The sequence below is a fragment of the Stegodyphus dumicola genome, chromosome 7, assembly GCF_044657685.1.
Source record: "Stegodyphus dumicola isolate Sdum_Otavi_A_Nest chromosome 7, ASM4465768v1".
Lineage (NCBI taxonomy): Eukaryota > Metazoa > Arthropoda > Arachnida > Araneae > Eresidae > Stegodyphus > Stegodyphus dumicola.
The window spans coordinates 164,566,858-164,589,646 of NC_140774.1; the positions used below are offsets into that span (position 1 = coordinate 164,566,858).

Genomic DNA, 22,789 nt, shown 5'->3' on the forward strand with positions numbered 1-22,789 from the left:
CCAATCTTTTAGAAACATTAGACTGTATAATGGTGTTAAAAGCTAAGGTTATTACTTTGTCTTTCTTGGTATAAGTATGCAATTTTTAAAATGTTTCAAAAATGCAATGTTAGTTAAAAGAAGTATCTTTATTATAAATATACATAGATTTTCATAGACAGTGGTATCTTCTTTTGCAGTTCCACAAAACAAATGTTCTTAAAAAAAAAGTTTTAACATTCAATTAAGCATTGAAATTTATGGAGGTAGATAAATGTGATGTTTTAGAACAGTAGGTGATGATGGTTGAGGTGAAATAGATTTAGTAGTGATGCCCCCAGAACCAGACTTTGTGACCGATAAGAAATACACTGATGATCTGTTAGATGATAATTTGCCATTTGCCAATGAGGAAAGATGTATCAGATGAGATAGAGGTTTTTTCACCTAAAAAATTTTAAAATATATTAAATTTATCAAAAAGTTTTAAATTCTGAATCGTCTAAAAAAAAAGAAACTGCTTGGAAAAATTGTTCTCCTTTACATTCAGTGATGCCTGTCATCAAATAATCCATTAGTATGCACAGTAGTGACACATTCTACTTATACTAATATCAAACAGAAATTGCATTTAGCTGATAAGCATTGCATGAGATAAAACTGAAAAACTGGCTTAGGTTTGTCTCTACTTAAATATTTTTAATGCCAGTTTCACGTAGCATGAGGTTTTTTAGCAAATGCTTCAAAGATTTCCATATATCCCCAAAATAATCAGTTTTGACTGCCGTTGTAATTTTGTAACCTTTTTTATCTTCAGTAAAAATGATTTTTTTTTTTTTTTTTTTCAATTACAGTTTTTCAGCACATCTTTCTACAGATGAGCAAGTGATACCTTATTTTGGTAGACATTTATACAAATATGTTTCTCAAAGGAAAACGCATTTGTTATGATTAAAATGTTTGGTTTTTGTGTTCCTGTGAAGAGTACTATATCAGTTTGATATATATTCAGGAAAATCTTCAAAGATAAATACTGACTGCCTAGCTGGAAATGCTGTAACAGATCTTTTAAGTGTGGTGGAAGTTATTTCTAATCATTACACATATTTTGACATCTTTTTTATGCCACAAGTGTTATCGGAATTGAATGAGCTGAAATTTAATTTGGTTAGTACAGTTCTTGAATACACATTAAGAAATTGTCCTGTAAGCAAAATGGAATACCTGTAAATAAAATGGAAAAAGAAGAATGTAGAATATAAGACACTGCATTTGATAAAGAACATGGTATCATAATAATTCAATGGAATGATAGTTCCATCACAGGTATGAAAACTAACTTTGATATAATTTTATCCACTTTCAGTGTCCAAGAGGTATTTAAGGAAAGGAAACAAATCTGTATTGTAAAGCAACCTAAAATCATCAGAAATTACAACAAATGTATGTATGGAGTGGACCTTCTGAATAATTTTATTGTGATGTATATAGAACGCAAGTAAAATATTAAGAAATTGTAGGAGCCAGTTTTTATGAACTTTATTGATGTAACTAAATCAAATGCATGGAAACTTTATAAGATTCAAAATTTCCCTCCCAGGTTTTCAAAGAAGTGTTGCACGGACATTGCTGAAAACAAGGGAAGAATATTCCGAAAATTCGCAGCCGTCATTTTCGTATACTTATTGTTTTGGCTGATCATCTGTTTTTTGATAATTTAGCATCAAGCAGAATGAGAAAGGATCCCACAAATCAGATTAGTGAGAAAAATTCATCAAACAAAAGTTAAAGAGGGAAATACTGTAGTAGTCAAACGATAACTGCTTGTAATAAATGTGAAGTGCCTTTGTGTAGCAAATGCTTCAAAGATTTCCATATATCCCCAAAATAATCAGTTTTGACTGCCGTTGTATTTTTATAACCTTTTTTATCTTCAGTAAAAATGATTTTTTTTTTTCAATTACATTTTTTCTCTTAATTAGACTCTAATACATTGAAAAACTGATTTTTATTAATTTCTTTCAGGTGAAAGATAGTGTGGTCATTTACGGGTTAATTAGATATCATTGGGTATTTGTTTACTTCCATCTGGGAGAAAAACCATTCACACTCATAAATACTACCAAACATGGAAAGGATGTACAAAATTTATGGCTTTCTGAAATCATGTGGGCAGGTATTTCTAAAATTCAGAGATACCTACTTTACTGAATTTTAGCTGTGCAGTTAAGTCACACTGTATTAATATTGTTTGTAAAAGGGCTGGTACTTTCTCAACATCAGCACTTGAACTTGTAGCTTTTTAGTACCTGAGCTTGTATATGTTCTTTATGTAGAATATAATTCTAATTTTTATTAATATGTTATCATTGAGGTTTGCTATAATTCAATAAATTCCAATCTTTCCTTTTGCACTGAAGGTTCATATGACTATATAACTAGTCTTATATGAAAAATGCTGCCTCCAAAAGTGTGTCAACCAGAGCAAATTGCTCCATCTAACTTCAAGCTATGCAACAGCTATAAACTGAGTTCAGTGTTTTTATAACTATAATTTGGTATGTGTAGACATCTTCAGCAACTCATAGTCTAGTTACAAGATGTCAAACCTATCAAAATGAGTGTGGAGTATGAATGAGAGTTTTTTTTTATCAGAAAAGGTGTATGATAACATTTACCCATGTTTCAGCTGTACCAGGAGTTCACTGAATGTGAGATAAACAAATTGCATACCATTATGGAGCTATCACAGCCTATACTAATCTCCTGTTGGCATTTAGGATGTATGTGTTCATGGGCTTGTGGGAACTGGAAATGTGATTGATCAGACCCGGTAACTTATTTCTTGTCATTAAGATTCACTGTCCAAATTGCCAAATATAGCTTTTTACAGTACATTTATCAGAGGTATTGTAGTTGGGTGTTGCCTTCTAGAACTGAGAAAATAAAGACTCATGTGTGTGTGTTTTCTGGGGCCTTAAGCATTAAATTCAGATATCAGTTTAGGTAGTGTTGTATCATTATTATGTGAAATGATTCTTGTCCTCAAGTACTGGTCATCTTCATCCATATTGTTTACGGCCACAGACTTATTGTAACTTGAAAATTTTGTTGCAACTCTTGAAATTGTGGTACACTTTTGAAAGTGTTGTATTTAAAATTCCAAATTTTACCTCTTTCTATGGCATAGACTTCATATAATTTAGCTTATAAATTCTAACTGTTAGATCATATTAAAATATAATTTAAATTATCAAAATTAGTCACTTTCAGGATGGGAATAATTAAAGAAGTTTCTACAAATGCCATAACTTTATGTAAGACATTTAAAAAACTAATGGAATAAGTTTTAAGGCATGGTAGAGAACACTAAACAAATACTTTTAATTATAGAATGTTAGCATATTAAACAGTTAGTATTTTTCTTCCCTCCCCTCCCACAGACTGTTTTTTGCAGTACTAAGATATGAGCACTTTCAGAAACATATATAATAATAGGGAATTTTGCAAAGCACCATCATTATTTTTGTATTTCTAGAGGCGTAGCTTTGATTTTCAACTGATGATTTTTATATTCAGTACTTCTATTTTTCATTTGTCAAAGCAATCGAATTAACCTTTGGTTAAGAGGCAATGGTCTTACTAATTTATTCACTTTTTCTGTTATCTCCTCAGAGAGGTTTTCAAGTCCAGCCTTATAGATCATGTGTCTTCAATGACTTCACTGAGCCATATGCATCGTGCCATGATTAATATTCCAGACTGTACCATTGTGTTAATGTCTCGTTCTGTCAGTTGCCAAACTGGAATGAATTGGTTATAATTAAGGGAAGTAGACACCATTATCTGCCTTTGTGATGCAAGAGATGATGCATGTGGGGAAAAAAAAAGTTCATCTAGCCATTAATTGCTTAATAATTTGAAATACATTCTATGATAAAAAGTGTTTGTTTTGTTATGTTCTGTCAACTTTTAGAGTTTCTTCTATTAGTCTTGAAAAACCCTATATGTGGCCTTGTGGACAAATCAGTGATGCATAGATAATGTTCCTTAATATTGGGCACTACAATATGAGTTTAGTGTCTGTCTTAAATGTAGAAAATTATGATTTGCCAAACAGACTTTTTATAAGTTTATGCTAGTATTTTTTGTAGAAGCAAACTGACTTTTGTAAACTGAATCTGTACTTATATCTGAAAACTCCTAGTGAAATCTTTTTGGAAATTTTTCTTTCAATCTTTTCAAAAGATATATTTCTGTTTTCCAGAATTATACATATCCTAAGACTGAATTTTTTCCCATATTTCTTTAAACATCTTGAAAGAAATGAAAGAAAACATAAGTAGTTTGGAAAAATGGTAGTTATCAAATAATTGATAATTTTACATGCAGTGTCATCAAGATGAGTATTTTGCATTTTTGGGATAGAATTCAGGAAATATCTGTAGGAAACAAATTGCAGTATATTACTCAGTATTTTAGGACTTTGCAAAGCCATGCTTCTAGTCACATTTAAGTAAAAAAAAAAAAAAAAAAAAAGCAATTATATTTTTTGAAGCACTTTATACATGTATAAGCTACTTTTGTAAGTTTTGTTCATTTTTATGCATCCATACTATATTTTTTATTTATATTTGTTTCATAGAATTCAGTTTATATTTTGTCTCTTGTTACATAGTTAAGGCATTTTTTGAGATAACAGACTTTAATCTTTTGAGATTTTCCTTGCATCATTTAACATGAGCATCTTTTTAAGCTTGAATTTTGTGAAATTCAGTGTGAATATATTCTTTGCACTTTTAAAGATTCAAGTAAAATTAAATGCACTTGGTTGCTTGAAAAGTTCAAAGATGCCTTGGCTTCATCATATATTATATGATGATTTGAAGTGGTCCTTCGTTACATAACATCAATGTTTTCTGGTATTATATTGGTTCTTGCTAATCTTCATGAAATTCTTTAAACTTTTTATAAATTCTTGCTTGGGATGGTACTTCTTCACAAAAATCGATTTTTTTTTATTAATAGCTTTTTTTGTGTTTAACCTAGTCGATGGTCATAATAAATCATAGCAGAAAATCTCTTGGAGCTGCTCCATGATTTTTTATATACTTAAAAATGGAGCTCTTAAAAAGAATTTTAAAGAAATCATTTATAATTGTATCTATCATTATCTTTTGTATTATAAAAATGTGTCGCTCAGTGCAATGTTAATTAATCGTTTTTAATAAATGTTATTTTGTACCATGAATATTATAAATAAAATAAGTTTCTAATATCTTATTAGTTGATTGCAAAACTTCAGACTATATTTCTTTTGTATGTTATCATCTGCATTCAGAATAAAATATATTTCTTATGATGAACTTTTTTATAGTAGCTTAAAGATAAACATAGTATAGTGCAATAGTTAATATTTTAAATGAGTACAAATGAATGAAATAATAAATTAGGTACATATAGCACAACCATCTTATCTGAAGACACCAAATTTTCAGTGTACAGCAAAGTCTGAAATTATGTGCATAACAATTCTTCAGGTAATCATGTGGGGGGGGGGAAGTGAAAATCAGTGAGCTTTTAACTGGAGGCTTCTAAAAATAAAAAATATATATATATAATCAGTCTGCTGCCAAAAGATTGTTGTTAAAGATTTTAAACTTTTAGCTTTTTTTCACTTAATGAGAACTGGGTGTATGGATAAGCAAAATAGGCTTACATTAAAAAGTGTGTTCATCAGTTGTGTATAAATTATATATAAATAAATATTTTTCATTTATTTTGATGGAAATGCTATATTACTGGTTTTATCAAATATGTTTTTTGGATTCATTTTTTTTTTAATGTGAATTAAATTATCTGATGTATCCTTGACTGGGGTGGCAGATATATTTAGTGAATAACTAATGAGGCAAAATAATAAATTTTTCAGATCAATATTTTTTAATGTAAAGGGCATTTTAGAACTTTTACTATGCATTGCTTCTTTCACATAAATACAAGAGTGAATAAATTAGCCTAAGATAAAATCCTTATATTCTCTAATTGTTTGGAAAACACCTTTTCATCATTCATTAAAGCATGCTTTGCTGTATAAATTATTTATCTCTACTGAGTATAAAATGCCTTGTAATAAACTAACAGTTTTTCCCCTGCATCACAGGAAGATCAGTTGATTCTCAAGAATTATTTTGGGATGCTGTCATTATTTCTGCCAGTGATACCGGTCAGAAAAAAGGTTATGAAGCACAAATAGCTGAGAAACTGTGCAGAGGAGAAATCCCACTTGACATTCCATTTCATGTATTTGCTGATCCACCTGGATATAAAATTGGTATTTTCTTAATTTTTTTTTTTAAATCTATAAATAACACGTCAATTAGGGAAATGTCGAGACCTAAAATCTTGCTAGTACTTTGCAGTCAAAAATTGAGGGTCGAAGAGGTCAATGTGATAATCCGTTTATTTCTTGTGAATAATAGTCATGCAATGATGTCATTGTGATAAGCAAAAAGAATAAATAGTGATCTAGTATATTTCCCTCGAAGATTTTAAGTTGTTTCTCTTCTGGTTTGAATCCTGATTTCCTCTTCCTTTTTAAAAAAGAATCCAAGTGGATTACACTATTTGACACCTACTGGATGATGAAAAGTTGCAGATACATTCTTCTATCATATTGAAAGTAATATCATAGTGATATCATTCATATTGAAAGTAAAAAAAAATTTTTTTTTTTTTTTCTGTTACTGAAGTAGCATCCTTTCTTCTGTACACAAGAACCTCATGCAACCGATCTGATTATAAGCGTATGTGAATCTTTAAGCATTTCACCGTTTGCCTTGAGAAAGACTTATTCACATTAAATGCATCTTCATCTGCTAGTAATGGCAGATTCTCATCGGGGTGAAATGTGGGCTGAAGGTAACCCCTGAGATGCATTTGTCACATCATGTTTTTCCAGCCCCCCTCAAACTCAGAATGAGTCAAAAATGAAAAGAGGTGATTGATGGCTTATTTGGTCCCACTTGCTCCTCCGCGTTGTTGCATTAGGATCACAGCGTGATTGTACTATCAGGAAAGTAAAGGATGGGGGATCACTTTCTCTGAGTGGATATCCCCTCAACACATCTTGTGAGATCCACAACAAATTTCTCCCTTCCATTAACGAACACAAAGGTTTGAAGGCTTTAAATATCTTTTCAATTCTTATGATTCCCTGAGAATATAATCTGAACTTTATTCTCTGAACTATGAATTGAATTGAAATGTTATACCTAATACATGCTTTTATTTTACCACCTTACATGCACAGATGGAGATATTATTTGCTCTACATTTCCTTATGATTTGGTTGTGCCAGTTATAAATGACATTGTTGAACTGAAATTTTCAAAATTCATTTTTCAAAACTTGAGTTATTAATTATTATTTTATTTTCAGTCGATACTTTTATATTTTTTAAAATCTCATTGATTGAGAAAGTTACAGTATTAAAAGTCTCAGAATTTACCCCCTCCCCAAAAAAAGTAATATAGGATATTTGGATTGCTCTATTGTTTCTTTTAGTTTCTTCCTAAATGTATTTTGCACAAAAAATTTTAGACAATATGCATTTTTTTGGTTTGAGAATAGGTGTCTGTCATTTTTTACAGATTTATAAACTGCTGGAGTAAAGAATTAACAAGTGGTAGAAATGGTTGGTATACCTTAATTTGTAAAAAATGCTGATATAAAATTTTATAGAATTTTCATTTACATTGTAGAAATCTTAAAAATAATTAGCAATCATATTTCATAAGCAAACTTCATAATATATCTTTACTGTACAAAAATTTATTTTTCAAATGCAATTTTAATTTCTTTAAGTAGAGCTAAGTATACCTTCATTGTAAAGTTGTATAGAAATATGCAAATAAGAATAAAGTTTTGGTATTTTTCAATTTATATTTTTTTATATTTTTTTCACATTATATGTTGTTTATGTTATTTATTTAACACTTTCATATTTATGCTAACAGTTAAAAATTTAGTATTTAAATATTTAATGTATTTAAATTCTAAATACAAAGTGGAAGACTCAGTCTTATGTATAATTATGTTATTTAAAATATGCAAGGTATAATGTGAGTGTATTTTTAACCTACATATACAAAAACCTTATAAATAAATTTAGATAAGTATTTAAGTTACCCTAATCTAATTTTAAGAACACTGAAACAGTTTTATGAAGATAGTCTCAGAAGATACAATTCTTAAAGCCATTTACTTTTATGAGGCTAGATTAAGAAAAAAGAAATATTAATGGAATTATAAAGATAGTTGCAAGAATTACAATTTAAAAAATTAAAATTGGAAAGAAGTTTGCTGCCTAATTTTATTGTGAATAATGTTGAATTTTAGTCCAATTTAAAAATAGAATATTCACGCCTTTAGTAACTTATTCAACAAAAACAACTACAAACAGTTACTACCTTCTTACTCTTTGAAATTAGCACTTCACATAACTAAAACTTTCTTTGCTGTAGGAAGAGTATAATAAACTTGAAAAAATAAATAATAAATAATAATAAAATTTTAAATTAAATATATAAAAATATGCTGGAAATAATTCAATCATTATTTTTGTTACAGTGCATCAAGAAAATAATAAAACAAAATTAAGGATATTTCAAATATGCAATATTAGCTAATGTGCTTATTTTTACTTCAATGAACAAAGCTTTTACTTAACATTTTAAAATTGCATTTACATTGTAATAAATTGCAATAGATTTAGGGTTAGGTGCAATAAGTGAGGTCAAAGTGAAAAATATCTGATCTAAGCGATACACAAAGCTTTGCATTTTATGGTCCTTGTTAGGGGTCATTATTCAGTGTCCTTGAGTGTGACAAGTATGCGGTCAAGTTGATTTGAATAGAACTTCTAAATGGGTCTTCACAGTTGGTGAAAGGAGGAAAGAAATATTCTGAGGTCAGTTTTGGAAACAATTTAACTTTGGACGAGATATCCAATATATTTTCACATGTTGGTAAATTGGACATTTTTCACTTTAAAAGTGGTTGCTTTTGGACTGAAAAGATTTCTGCATTGTTTGAAAAATGCAAAGCTGATATTGTACAATCCACAACTCTCAGCTTCCACGCACCTGTCCTGAAACTGCCTCTGATGGTCGTTGCATCTGACATCACCATCGGATCCGTTTTAAATGGTATCAGCAACAAAGGTGACCAACCATTTGCACTTTTTTCATGAAAACTTTCCCCGGTGGAGCAGCGATACAATATGCATGACCACAAATTATTTGCCATATGCAAAGCTGATATTGTACAACTGATATTGCTGATATTGTTCTTGACACACGTACAGCATGTTGCTGGGACAGATAATGTTATCGCAGATACTTTGTCCTACATCCAGGGAAATGACGCCGAAGGTCCCATTGATTTTGTAGCTATTGCAGTTGACCAAACAATAGATGTTTAACTCAAGTTAATTATTCACTGATGCTGCAACCACTAAAATTCACCCCTGATTTACAAATATTCTGTAACACAAGTGATAAGCAGATCAGACCTTATGTTATGCCTAAATTTTGCAGACAGATCTTTAACTCACTGCACAACCTCTCACAACCAAGCATCCATGCTACTAAAAAACTTATTCTGCTTATTATTTTGTTTGGTCATCAATTGCCAAGGACCTTATGGTCTTGTGCCTGTATCCATTGCTAACAATCAAAGATTTCTCGACATACTAAGAGTTCACTTCAAATGTTTCTGCCCACAATACAACAGTTTAACTATGTACATTTTAACTTGGTTGGCCCTCCTCCACCTTCCAATGGTGCAGTTTACCTGGTTACTTTCATTGACCGGTTTGCATGTTGGCCAAAAACCATTCCTTTGGCTGACATTTGTGCCCAGACTTTTGCCTGTAAATTTATTGAATGCTGGATTACGCATTTCAGGGTACCCTCCATCATCACAACGGACCAAAGATGATAATTTGAGTCATTGCTTCTTCTTTTGCTGACATCTCTACTTGAAACAAAGTGCACCCGCTCGTCTCCATATCATCCTCCCAGTAACAAACTTGTCGAGCACTTCCATCGCTCCCTTAAGCAGCCCCTCAAATACCACAACAATCCTTGTTGGACAGAATCCTTGCCTGTAGTTCTTCTTGGACTTAGGTCTGCCTTTAAGTCTGATCTTCAATATGCAGTGACAGAAGTGATATATGGTTCCCCTCTTTCACTATCCGTGAATTTCTCAGATTCTGTGGCAACCAACAAAGTTGAACCATCAGAATTTCTCAGACAATTATGTGAAACGATAAAAAAGTTATCTTCTAAACCAGCATCATTACGTGATGTATCAAGAGCATTCGTCCATCTGGACCTTCAAACCTGCACTCATGTCTTCCTCCATCGAAACAATGTTGGCAAGCTACTACACTTTATGACGGCGCCTATCAAATGCTTTCTTGAACAGCAAAGTATTTCAGCATCTGCATACACAATAGGATGTCTACAATTAGTGTTGATAGCTTTAAGACTACATTCCTTCTGGCTGATGACTGCCTGTATCCACCTAGAGCTGTTCCTCCAGCCATCACCCATCCAGCTTTAATTGTATCACCCAGTCTTATGCCTTCTTCTGACTCTAAGCCTTCTGGAAGCTCAAGCAATGTTACAGCACCAACAGTCACCTGCTTTGGACGGAGGGTTTGTTTCAATCCTCGGTGACTCTAACTCTTCGTACCTTTGGTACTTACGGGGGAGTACTGTGGGGAATTGTTCTTTTTTCCCCCAATAAATGGCAGCACTATCCAGAGCGAGATTTCTTTTGCCATTGGCATTAGAGAATGTTCTCTTTTGGTCAGTGCTATGAAACCAGCATGTGATCAAATTACTGTAACAACAAAAGCAATAATTAATGATTAAAATTATGTAATTGTTTGGTGGTGGTGTGGTGTATTTAATTATGGCAAAGCACACTAGGGCTATCTGCCTAAGGGGAGGGATGCCTTTCGTGGAGGACTTTCTAAGGGAAACTGGCTCGTATACACGTTACACATGGGGAAAACCACGAAAACGCCCATGCAGCTAGCCCGTTCGCGGGATTTGAACCTCGGACCGAACTATCAGTGTTCAGCGACTTTACCGCTCGGCCGCTGGTGGGCCGTAATTGTTTGGTGAAATGTATTTTATGGTGTTGGTATCCTTTCTTCTGTATACAAGAGACTCACACAACAGGTTTTATTATAAAAACAAGTGGCACTTTAAACAACCTCTGTTTCCACAGTGCTTTTGATTATCTGCACCCCCGAGCCAACTTATTGGCTATTTGGTAAAAAAAAAAAAAAAAAAAAAAAACACTTTTGTTTGGTCATTTTTATAAAACATAGATAATATAAGTACATATTTTGTTCATAAATGGTAAAAAAAAGGCATTTTTACAAGAAATAAGAAATTTTATGAAGGAGGAAAAAGTCTATATGGCCAAAATTTACATTTCTACAGCCAATGTAACTGTTTAGCAAAATGGGGGTTAAATTTATTTAATTTTGTAAATTCATATATATTCAAACACGCATGTGGGTTGGCTGTGTAACATCGGACACCCGTGTCGGGTGAAAGAAAGACAGGTTGTCTTTTAAATTATTTATTTGATAAACTAAAATAGATTTCTTGATTAAAACATAAAAATAAACTGATCATTACAGCCCTAAATCATACAATATCCGCTGACGCAGATTGGACGCAAAAAGACGTCCTTTTTACTGTAGTTACAGCATAAAAAAAACTGTTGTTCTACAGAAACCACTGGCGTGGTTTAGAACGTAAAAGAGGCATCCTGTCACCTCAAAATCACATGAAGAACTCTTACACAAAGATTTCACTCGTTTTGTTATCTGCGAAGAGAAATATAATTAGTTCCTTGTGTCCGGAAACTCCCAGGGGGTTTTATCTGCAGTCCTGCTTTTGCAGGTATGGTCCATCTCGTCCGCGAACAAAACAGGAAGTTATAATTCAGCACCTGTGCCCGCGGGGGGGGGAGTGTGCTAGTAGCTGTAACGTCACAACCCCTTTTCTCCCCGGGGGGCGGGGGTTTTCAGAACTCCAATTCCCGGTAGCTACCACAGCAAGTTTTCAAAGTAAACTAATTAGCAGTTATTAGCATTAATACATTTTACAACAACACTGGGCTAAGTACCAAGGATAATATAACAAGAACTATATTGAGGCCAGTAAACAAACATATAATCAACATAATGCTGAGAACTAAACTTAATTATACTCATACAAATAAAGAACGTATAGTTTTCTGAAAAATGGAACATACATTCCTAAGTTTAATATTAATTATATATCTAGCCAGGCTGAAAAGGGAAACCTTGCAGATTTTTAATTTTCCGTTTGTGATAAACTCTCATTGGTAGCCCAACACCTGGATGAGAACTACTACATTTGACCTCAAAATAAACATGTACATTTAATTTGGCTTTAACATCAGAAAAAACTACTTCATTACAAGTTGGATTTACATCATTCATGAAGTAGCTATATTTAATCCCCTTTGACAGTTCAGTATCAGGCACTAGTATAGATAAATGATAAACTGGGGATTCTTCTACTTTCCTTGGTAAATTTACATTACTAGGTGTCTTGGGCAATTCTCCTACGGCATTTCTAGGCATTCGCAAACCTCCCGAGTCTGGTTGGTACGAAACGTCATTTAGCTTACCTACAGTTTCTTGTTCGTGCCGAACCGAAAAGGTCATTCTTAACTTGTGCACTTTTCCCAAAGAGTTACTGTGATCGTTTAACGCGACTAAGTCACAAGATGGCTTTACAATGTCACTTTTCTTTTGTAGGTCCGCTATAAAAGAATATTTTATTTTAGGCAGTGATAGTTCATTCACTTTCGTTTCAGGCAGAAAGAAATTGGTTTTCTCTATCCTTTGTGTTTGAGACAAGACTTTACCCCTTTCTATAATGAGGGGAGAAACTTCGCTTGAGGGTTCAAGTTCGCCGCGTTCAGACTCCAGTGGACAACTTTTCCCCATTTCATTCTTTGATTGACTCGGAGCTCGAATACCTGTTTTCACCTGAAAGAAAAGTTTATCGTGTTGATCTACTGCTAATTTTTCGGTGGTTCTGTTTCCTAACAGATAATGTTCCAATTCATTTCGAATGACCACTGCTTTTGTTGTTACTTGGCCAAAAGTTCCTTCTATTGTAACGTTTGCTAAGGGTACACAAATTGGGGCCTCATCAAACGGGTTTTTTACCCAAAATGTCTCGCCCGTCAGCATCGAAGGAGTGAGATATTTCTTGCAAATTACGTCAAAGCATGACCTGGTATCTCTCAAAACTGGAAGATCAAAACCGTTCACTTTAGCCATCGTTAGATACGGGGCTAAATAATCTTCTTCAATCTCCTGGACTCTATTTACAATAAACGGAGTTTTGAGATCCTTTTTAATTTGCGGACATTGAGGCCTTAAGTGTTGGGTTGAACCACAAGAATAACACTTAAGTGGTCTTCTCATATCAAATTGACGCTCATCCTGATTCCGGAGATGTTCCTTTCTGTCAGAGGCATATCTATCTTCCCCTCCAGACTGGTGATACTTTTGCGGATCCCTCGAATTTAAATTATTTGTATTTCCCCTTTGTGACTCAACTATGAACAGGAGAGATCTTCTTCTGGGGTTCGCGCACATTTTCATATTCTTCTAGCATTTCCGCTAATTTCTCTGGAGTTGTTATCTTCGACCATTCGTCAATAAAATGTTGCCGCACTTCGGCATTTACACGATGCTTCATTTGGTCTGTTATCATGAGATCCTATAAAAGTTCAAAATCCGTAACTTCCAAACCTGCAATCCATTCTTTAAAATAATTCCTTAATTCAAAGGCAAAATCTCTCCAAGTGGTTTGGGGGTGTTTCTGAGATTGCATGAATTTGATGCGAAATTTTTTTTGACTAAGTTTGAACCTTTTAAGCAGTATCCCTTTTATATAAGCGTAATCATAAGCCTGTTGTTCTGGTTATCGCATAATCAGCTGAACTATGTCAGTTGGCAAAATTGTCAATAAAACCGAAACCCATTCTGATTGGTGAAGATTCGCACGCTTTGCTTGGCGTTCAAATATGACTAGATACAAACTGATATCGTTTTCTTCAGGGTCAAATTTTGGCATCATTTTTTTTAGATCGTATCGGCTTTTTTTTAGTCCATTTTCTTCATTCCCACCATTTCCAGAGTCATTTCCATTAGCGGCTAGTAAACGTAACTTGGATAATTCAAATTCCCTTTCTTCTCTTCTAATTCTGTCCTGCCTTTCTTCTTCTTCTCTCCTAATTCTTTCTTGCCTTTCTTCTTCTTTTCTCCTAACTCTTTCTTGCCTTTCTTCTTCTTCTCTCCTAATTCTTTTTTGCCTCTCTTCTTCTTCCTTCCTAATTCTCTCCTGCTCCTTTTTTTCTCTCTCAAGCCTCGTTGAAGTGATATTTTCTAACAGGCCTTTCACTAGTTCCTCCTCATAGGATTCATTTCCCATAATCAGCTGTCTTAAATCCAATATCCTAAGTTCAGGGCTATTTTCCCTAACTCTTCAGCCAAGGATTTAAGATCTTCTTTCCTAACTTTTGCTAAGAATGCCATGATATAACCAAAATTATGATTCTAACAATTTTAGCTCCCTCACACTACAGATACATACAATTGATTTAAACAGATATCATTTTCACAGGAGAGAGTATAATATGCACATTACGCATTCAAAAATAAAAACAAAAATTGTTTACTTGAGGACGTATGAAACTACAAATAATATTATCCTCTGAAAAGCTTTAAATTCAGTTGCGTAAAACACACTTGCTTATGATAATACAATATACTTTCCTCAAAATTTGGGATATATTAAAATATGCATTCAGAAATACAATAAATTACACAATACCTATCCATATGCTAGTAATTAACATTAATATGACAACAGTTAAAAGGAAAGATACTGGGGGTTTTATCATTCACCTTTTACTCCTTCAGTAGAAAAAAAAAGATCCCAGTTCTTACCAGTTCTTACACAAATAAAAGTTTGACACACCTTAACTGAAATTCTAATATTTATAACATTCAAAACGTCTTAGAAATGATATGTCAGAATGCCACCTAACATTAAAACCTTCAAGTTACAGTAATTCTACTCCTTTACACAATCCAATATATAAGTTTAATTTAAGCACAACACATTAACATTTCAGATATTAAAAAAAAAACTATTAACACAGGTTTAAATTCTAAATTTTATACTTACTTATTGTAACATAAAACCCAAAAAGCACATTTCTTTAAGCTTTACAGGAACAAGTTGACTTAAAACAGTTATGTGAACTTACATACTGATTTAGAGAAATAAATTAAATCACTTTACTGCCTCAATATAAAAATCCAAGGTACTTACCCGTCTGGAGTGGAGAGTGGAAATGGTTGCGATGCAAAACCGGATGCCGTCACGACTTCGCTTTCTCACAATTTGAGATTTTATGGACACTGATGATCCAGGCACCTATATCGCACACACACAAGATCTGATGATCTAAATTTTCTCAATCACAAGGGTGATCACCCACATATCACTTTTTCAATACTCTACACATCACAATGATCTGATGATCTTCGGACAATGATTGTCCCACACGCTCACTGCGGTAAATTTTCTCGAACACAAAAGATGATCGCACAAGTAGCATCTTTATCACCGCGCTTAAAAATGAGCTTATTTCAAGAGACTGTCGTTCCTCTTTTTCTGGACTGATGTCCGTAACTTCTTTGTGGATTCTATTCCCCACTTCGAAGAGCAGTAAATCACTTTTCGAACGGATGTTCGTAAATTCGTGCTGCACTTCAGAGCCTGGCAGTCTGTACTATCTGCAAACACTGATGATGTTCGGACAATGGCTGTCCTACAAACTCGAGATGAATTTCAGACTCGGACGGTCTGCAATCTCTGCATGGATTTTGTCATCCCACCGCTGCCACCATTTATTATAGCTGTAACGTCAGGACACCCGTGTCGGGTGAAAGAAAGACAGGTTGTCTTTTAAATTATTTGTTTGATAAACTAAAATAGATTTCTTCATTAAAACATAAAAATAAACTGATCATTACAGCCCTAAATCATACAATATCCGCTGACGCAGATTGGACGCAAAAAGACGTCCTTTTTACTGTAGTTACAGCATAAAAAAAACTACTGTTCTACAGAAACCACTGGCGTGGTTTAGAACGTAAAAGAGGCGTCCTGTCACCTCAAAATCACATGAAGAACTCTTACACAAAGATTTCACTCATTTTGTTATCTGCGAAGGGAAACATAATTAGTTCCTTGTGTCTGGAAACTCCCAGGAGGTTTTATCTGCAGTCCTGCTTTTGCAGGTATGGTCCATTTCGTCCGCGAACAAAACAGGAAGTTATAATTCAGCACCTGTGCCCGCAGGGGGATGTGTGTGCTAGTAGCTATAACATCACAACCGTTGTTGCTAGCTTATTTAGAAATGAGCCAAAAATAAATAAGTTTTACTTATGTTGAAGTTGGGGGCCAGATAATCAGAAAGTACCATATTTATTTTGGATTTAATAAAATAGAAATTTTTTTTTCATGAAGTTGTATATATATCTTTCAGGATCATTCATTCCTATATCTAGTTAGATTTCATGCAAACATTTATTTATGCTTGCCATGAAGGAATATCTGTTTTGAAGGTATTGCAGTGGTTGAAAATGGGTTAATATGCCATATTGATCATTGCCAAGTTCTTTCCTATCTTTCGTATTGTAATTTCTTTTTTAAAGCTGTATCAGTGTAAGTCGTTTACTGCTTGTAACCACAAGAATTATGTGTTGAAAAATTAAAATAAAAGGAAACTTAGAAATCTTCTTTCCCTGAAAGCTCTAAAAGTTAAAATGATTCTTCAATAAATAAGTTGAAAATTTGATGTGTTCTTTTCTGAAGGTACAGTGAACCTTCATTAACACGAATCTCAGACTGAGAAAAGGGTATACGTTTCAAAAACATCATGTAAATGGGTGACTCAAATTTTATTTTAAAAATACTTTTTTTCTACACATTAACCATATACTGTAAGATCATATACATTGGTGCAGGGACAGAAATTTTGTTCTTTTTAACCGAGTGCTCAATTTAAGCGAATTCATAGTAAAGGGATTTATTGTATTACCTTTGTATGAATTCCATATTTCATTTAAATGGCCAATGACATTACCATCATAATGTAACTTCTACTGTAATAATAATAATAATAAAAAAATTAAATATTTTTTTTTTTTGGCATTCAAATGAGAATCCCTGCTTGTAATAAATGAGCTCGCATAATTTTTTTGATGTACTGTATATGTAGCAAAAGGATATATACTATAATGATATAATATGTAATATCTGATTGATATAATGTGTAACTGATAATTTTTATAAATATTTTCACCATTAATATAATTAATAAAGGACATATGTACCATTTTGTCCAACATGGTGGCTAACAGTACTTACTGCCCTATCGTTTGGCCCTACCTTTAATCTTGGAGAAAGCAGGGATGTTTATAAATATATACAGGGTGTCCCATAAGTCTGTAAATATTTCAAAAATTCATAGAAGTTGAAAGCATTGATGGGATTGAAGGTGGTTTGCAAAAAAAGTTATTCTTATGAAGGAAGATTTTTTTGGGGTTAAGGGGGGGGGAGTTAAAATTTTCGTCTATAGAGGGTGCTGTATGAGAGCAAATCACACATTTCAAGGAAAACTGTATTTATTTGTATGCAGGCAAATGTTTACAAGCATATCACTTTTATTCTATGTGTCTGCCATCACCACAAACTATAGTTTGCAAGCAATTTACAACACTGTTAACTGCAGCAGGTAGCATATCTGAATGCAAAAGATGTTGGAACGAATAGCATCCTTTAACTGCATCAAGGAAGATTGTTTACTGCAATACACTCTAGACTTCACATAACCGAAAAAGACAAAAATCAAGCGGTGTTAAGTCCGGCGAGTGAGAGCGCCACTTATTTCTACAATCATGGCTAATTAATCACTTTTCACTGAAAGTTCTTCTTAGGAACTTCTTCACATCAGCTGTCATATGAGGAGGTGCCCCGTCTTGCATTAACGTCACTGTGTTAAGGACATTATGTTCCAGTAAGTGTGGTATCACTTTCTCTTGCAGCAGCTGCAAGTAGAATTTTCCAGGAGCAGTTCTTCCAGCCAGCTTTTGCACAGCACTCTTCAAAGAAAAAAGGGCTGACAATAATCGACATAGTGAAACCATACCAAACAGTTAAACAAACTCAGTATAGGCATTTGGGTTCTCCTTTGCCCAGATTCTACAGTTAGGTGTGTTGATTGTTCCATGCAATGAAAAATGAATCATTCATAAGGGCTTCAGTGGGCGATCCTTGGCTGAGGTACAACTTCACTAAATGCTTTATCCACTAATGTCAGCATCACAATTAAAAACGTCATGTAAGAGCAAGTAGGAGAAAAAATCAGAAATGAGCTTTTAATCCTAAAACTTGCATTTTAAAGGACTCTGATTTACATATTTCTTTTTACTGCATTTGTGCGGCGCCCTGTATCGATGAAAACTTTAACTATTTTTTTCTCTTTACCCCCCCCCCCCCAAATCCTCCCTTCACAAGAATAACTTTTATGTAAACTGCGTTCAGTTCCTTCAGTTTTTTTTTTTTTTTTTTTTTTTAATTTAAAAAATATTTACAGATTTATAGGACACCTTGTGTTGTCTTTGTGACAGAGCTATTAAAATATCTTTGATCTAAAAGTCCCATTGAGAGGTTGTGGAAGAAGTGTTGAAGAGGTTGTGGAACCAGTCCCTTGGATCCATTCATTGGGATGTTCTTGAAAACTGGGATAAAATTGGGAAAACCTTTAATGTCACCTGTGAAAAGCTTAAAACCTTGGTCAACGATAAGTGCTACTCTATTAATCTTTGCCATAATAAATTCATGAACCTGATCTAGATTTTGATTTAAGATTAAAAAGTTTAGAAATAACACCAACATAAAAGATATTTTCAGTATTACATAAATCAAAGCTGTTTAGTTTATTGATTGCTATATGCTTTTGAATCAATCAGATTGTGCATTTGTTATATTAATGGACAATTATTTTGTTTTATTGTAATTTTTTATACACTCTGGCTGATTGTAGTTTTGCTCATGGGAGAAGAAAAAAGGTATTACATTAGAAGCATTATCCTCTGTTTAGTATGTTAGTTACAGAATAATGATATGTGCACTGTCAAAAAATGTGTGATGCACGTGTTTTTTTAAGTAGGCTACTAAAATTCTATTAATAAATAATTGAATAATAAAAATAGTAAAATTAGCAAACAAGTTGCTTTTTTTTTTTTTTTTTTTTTTTTTTTACAGAACACTTAATTTATTTCTAGTCCTTTTAGTTTGTCAATAAAGATATCTTTTTAGGATGTGGAGGCTCTACTATGTTTGTTCTGGAAAAGATATTTCAAATCTATGGTAATGCTATGCATGATATGCGTTTCCTGCTTATACCAGCTGGTGGATACAGTCAGAGACTTCCAAACTTATGTGTTGTAGGAAAATTATTCTGTCCATTACCATTTGGCGAAATGAGATACCAAATGTTGGATTTAATTTTAGCAACATACCTGCCTTTCCTAAAAAACATGCCTCCTGGAGTTTTTCTTGCCAGCTCAGATGCTATTATTAGCTATTCCTTATCTGACAAAGGTAAATTGTTTAATATTTTATTCTACACTTTTTTTTTTTTTTGAAATGTATCCTAAATCTGTAAGGCAGTGGATTTCTGTTTATCCTGTTTGTCTATTTTATAGCATTATTGTTATTCAGAATTATATTTCTGAAAAATTCATTAATCTCTTTAAAAATTCAAGTTAAATTCATTCCTTCTTCAATAATTAAATCCATTCTTGTTGTTATAGTGCAAATATAAAGCTGCTTTTTAGGGCATTGGAAAATATATGCTTTATTATAATTTTATGGTATTTGTGGACTTGGAGAAATTAGTTTACCAAAAGAACTCTAATCTAAACACAAGAAATTTTCTGACTGCCATAATTATGCAGTTGCCTCAAGAACAGTTTTTCTTTACCTTCAACATAAATTCAACAAGATAGGAAATACAAATAGTGAAAGGGGCCATTCTCTTCTTTTCGTATTTGCCATTCGGCTGCTCCCTGTAATTTCTCAATTTATTTTGAGGTACGTGCTAGAACAGGGATGGGCAAACTACGGCCCACCGACCGGATAGAATTTTAATTTTCCGGTCCAAGGCAAATTAATATATATATATATATAATCTTAAATTCACTTAGTGCGAAATCAAGTTATTCTACTACTTGTGCAATAGCTGCTAAGTAATTAAATTTTTCCCCCTTTTCTTCAAAGAACTGACGATCTTTTTACTTTCTCTATTTTTGTTCTGCAAAACATAAATCGACAGAAATAGCAAGCACAAATAGCTTTCAATGGGTAAAGTGTTAAAAGTGGAAGTTACTTGTTAGTTATAGCTGTAGCTTGGTGCCAACAAGCATGATCTCTTTCTCAGGGAGCAGACAAATGGGAATCCTATATAGGTGAATTAGACCTCACATATGGCAGACCATGCATTTTAAGCTCCAGCCAGTGGCATTTTCTTTTAGCGGGATTTCCGATATTATAGATTGCAGAGTTATAGCATCATTGTGAATAGTGGTGAAATTATTAAAAGTATAGTGTAGCTAAGGCTTGTTTGGGTTATTCATAAAATATTTCAACCCCAAAATGGCTACTAAAATACGTAAAGTGCCATGCTTTTAATGATGAATAGACCTGGAAATATTTTTTTACAGTTGTAAGACTAAACCAGTCTCATCCGCAATGTAGCTGTAGCTGTCTTCAAAGAATATAACATTTCCTGTCATTTCACATCTAAGCATAAGAATTCCAATTACAAAGCAATGCCCGAATACAAAAGAAAGCAGAAAGTCTTTGTAAAACTTAATCAGGCCAACAAAAGTTTTTCAAGAAGGTAAACATAATCCAAGAAGCAGCTACGCATGCAAGTTACATTGTAGCATACAATATTGCTAAAAATAATAAAGCTGTCAGTGATGGGGAGTTCGTTCAACAATACGTGCTCCAAATTTGTGATGTTTTAAAATAATTTTGAAAAATAATTTTGAGACTGTAAGCTTATCTTGAAAAACAGTGACTTCTAGAATCGAAGACATCGATAAAAATTTGACATCACAATTAGAGTCAAAGATTGGCCAGTTTAAATTTTGCTCCATAGCTATGGATGAAAGCACTAATATAAATCATACTGCTCAATTAGTATTATTTATAAGAGGTGTTGATGAGAACTTTGAAACTACTGAGGAACTGATGTGCATGCATTTTTTAAAGGGAACTACAACGGGATATGATATTTTTCGTGAATTTCAGGAAGGGATTTTAACTTTGAAAGTGCCTATAACAAATATATGTAATATTAGAACCAATGGAACCAAATATGACAGGAAAAAAGTCTGAATTTCTTGGACTCTTTAATCAAAACTATCCTGGGAACAATGTTGTTTTTCTACATTGTGTTATACATAAAGATGCTCTGTATAAATCTGCACTGAATATGAAACCTGTGTCTGATGCAGTCGTGAAGCTTGTAAATACTATTCGATCTCGTGGGCTTACTCACAGGCAATTTTGAGATTTTCATCAGTCCGTGAAATCTAAATACTCTGACGTACTGTATTACATGAAAGTAAGGTGACTTAGTGCAGGATGTGTTTTTGAGCGATTTCGGCAGCTGAAAGACGACATTCTGTCGTTCTTCCATAATAAACAATGTTCTTGGAGTGCAAAATGTTAAAAGATGTAGAATGGCTTTTGGACTTTGCATTTTCCCCAGATATTCTTGTCATATGAGCTACTTGACTGTCAAGATGCAAGGGAAAAATCAGTTTATCAATGATATCTCGGCCTATCTCAAAGCTTATAAACTAAAACTTGATCTGTTTGCTGGGCAGCTAGCTAACAACGACTTGTCTTATTTCCCGAGGTTAAATTCAATACCCTCAGTAAATGAAGAGAAGCTTAAAAATTATGAAGATGGCTTGAAAAAACTGCATTTCAAACACATATTCAAGTGCCATTCAAACAGAATCATTTATCTTTACCATGCCTTTCAACTTAAATTATGAAGCAGTGAGGCCAAATTTGCAGCTTGAATTAACTGAGTTGCAATCTAACAATCATCTCAAGCAGTTGTTTTTAAATATGCCAAATTTAGAGTTTTATAAATCATTATTGAAAGTAACTTTTCCAAATTATTATCCATTATTCCAAATTATTACCTGCCCAGAAAATCAGTGCTATATTTTCTTCATCTTATATATGTGAACAAGTGTTTTCCACTATGAACATTGGAAAGAATTACTTCAGAAATAGATTGACAGATGAGCATTTAGCTTTGTTCCTTAGAATCAGTTCATTTCACTTCGAACCTCAATATAAGGAACTTTTAAAAATGAAATCACAATTTCATTCATCTTATTAAGATATTTAAATTGTAATATTTGTATAATGTTTTTAAAATTTTAGAAAAATTTATCTTGGCTCGCCAAACATTTTTCTTTCGATTTTTGGCTCGCGACTGAAAAAGTTTTCCCATCCGTGTGCTAGAACTTCAACCAGAAAGCACTCTCCAGATTTTGCACTGATTT

The 22,789-nt window shown here is 33.1% G+C and overlaps 1 protein-coding gene across 6 annotated transcripts in view; it reads left to right on the plus strand.

Annotated features, from left to right (window-relative positions):
- The window catches only part of LOC118204225 (fucose-1-phosphate guanylyltransferase-like), a 60,954-nt gene that overhangs the window by 5,666 nt on the left and 32,499 nt on the right, over window positions 1–22,789 (plus strand). For 3 of the 6 annotated variants that reach the window (XM_085821029.1, XM_085821028.1, XM_085821030.1), the window contains 2 exons: window positions 6,143–6,313; window positions 19,512–19,796. In XM_085821029.1, the coding sequence (XP_085677155.1) occupies window positions 6,143–6,313; window positions 19,512–19,796 (456 nt within the window). Of the gene's footprint in view, window positions 1–6,142; window positions 6,314–7,631; window positions 7,676–19,486; window positions 19,797–22,789 lie in introns of those variants that run through there. The other 3 variants (XM_085821032.1, XM_085821031.1, XM_085821033.1) reach the window with 3 other exon arrangements.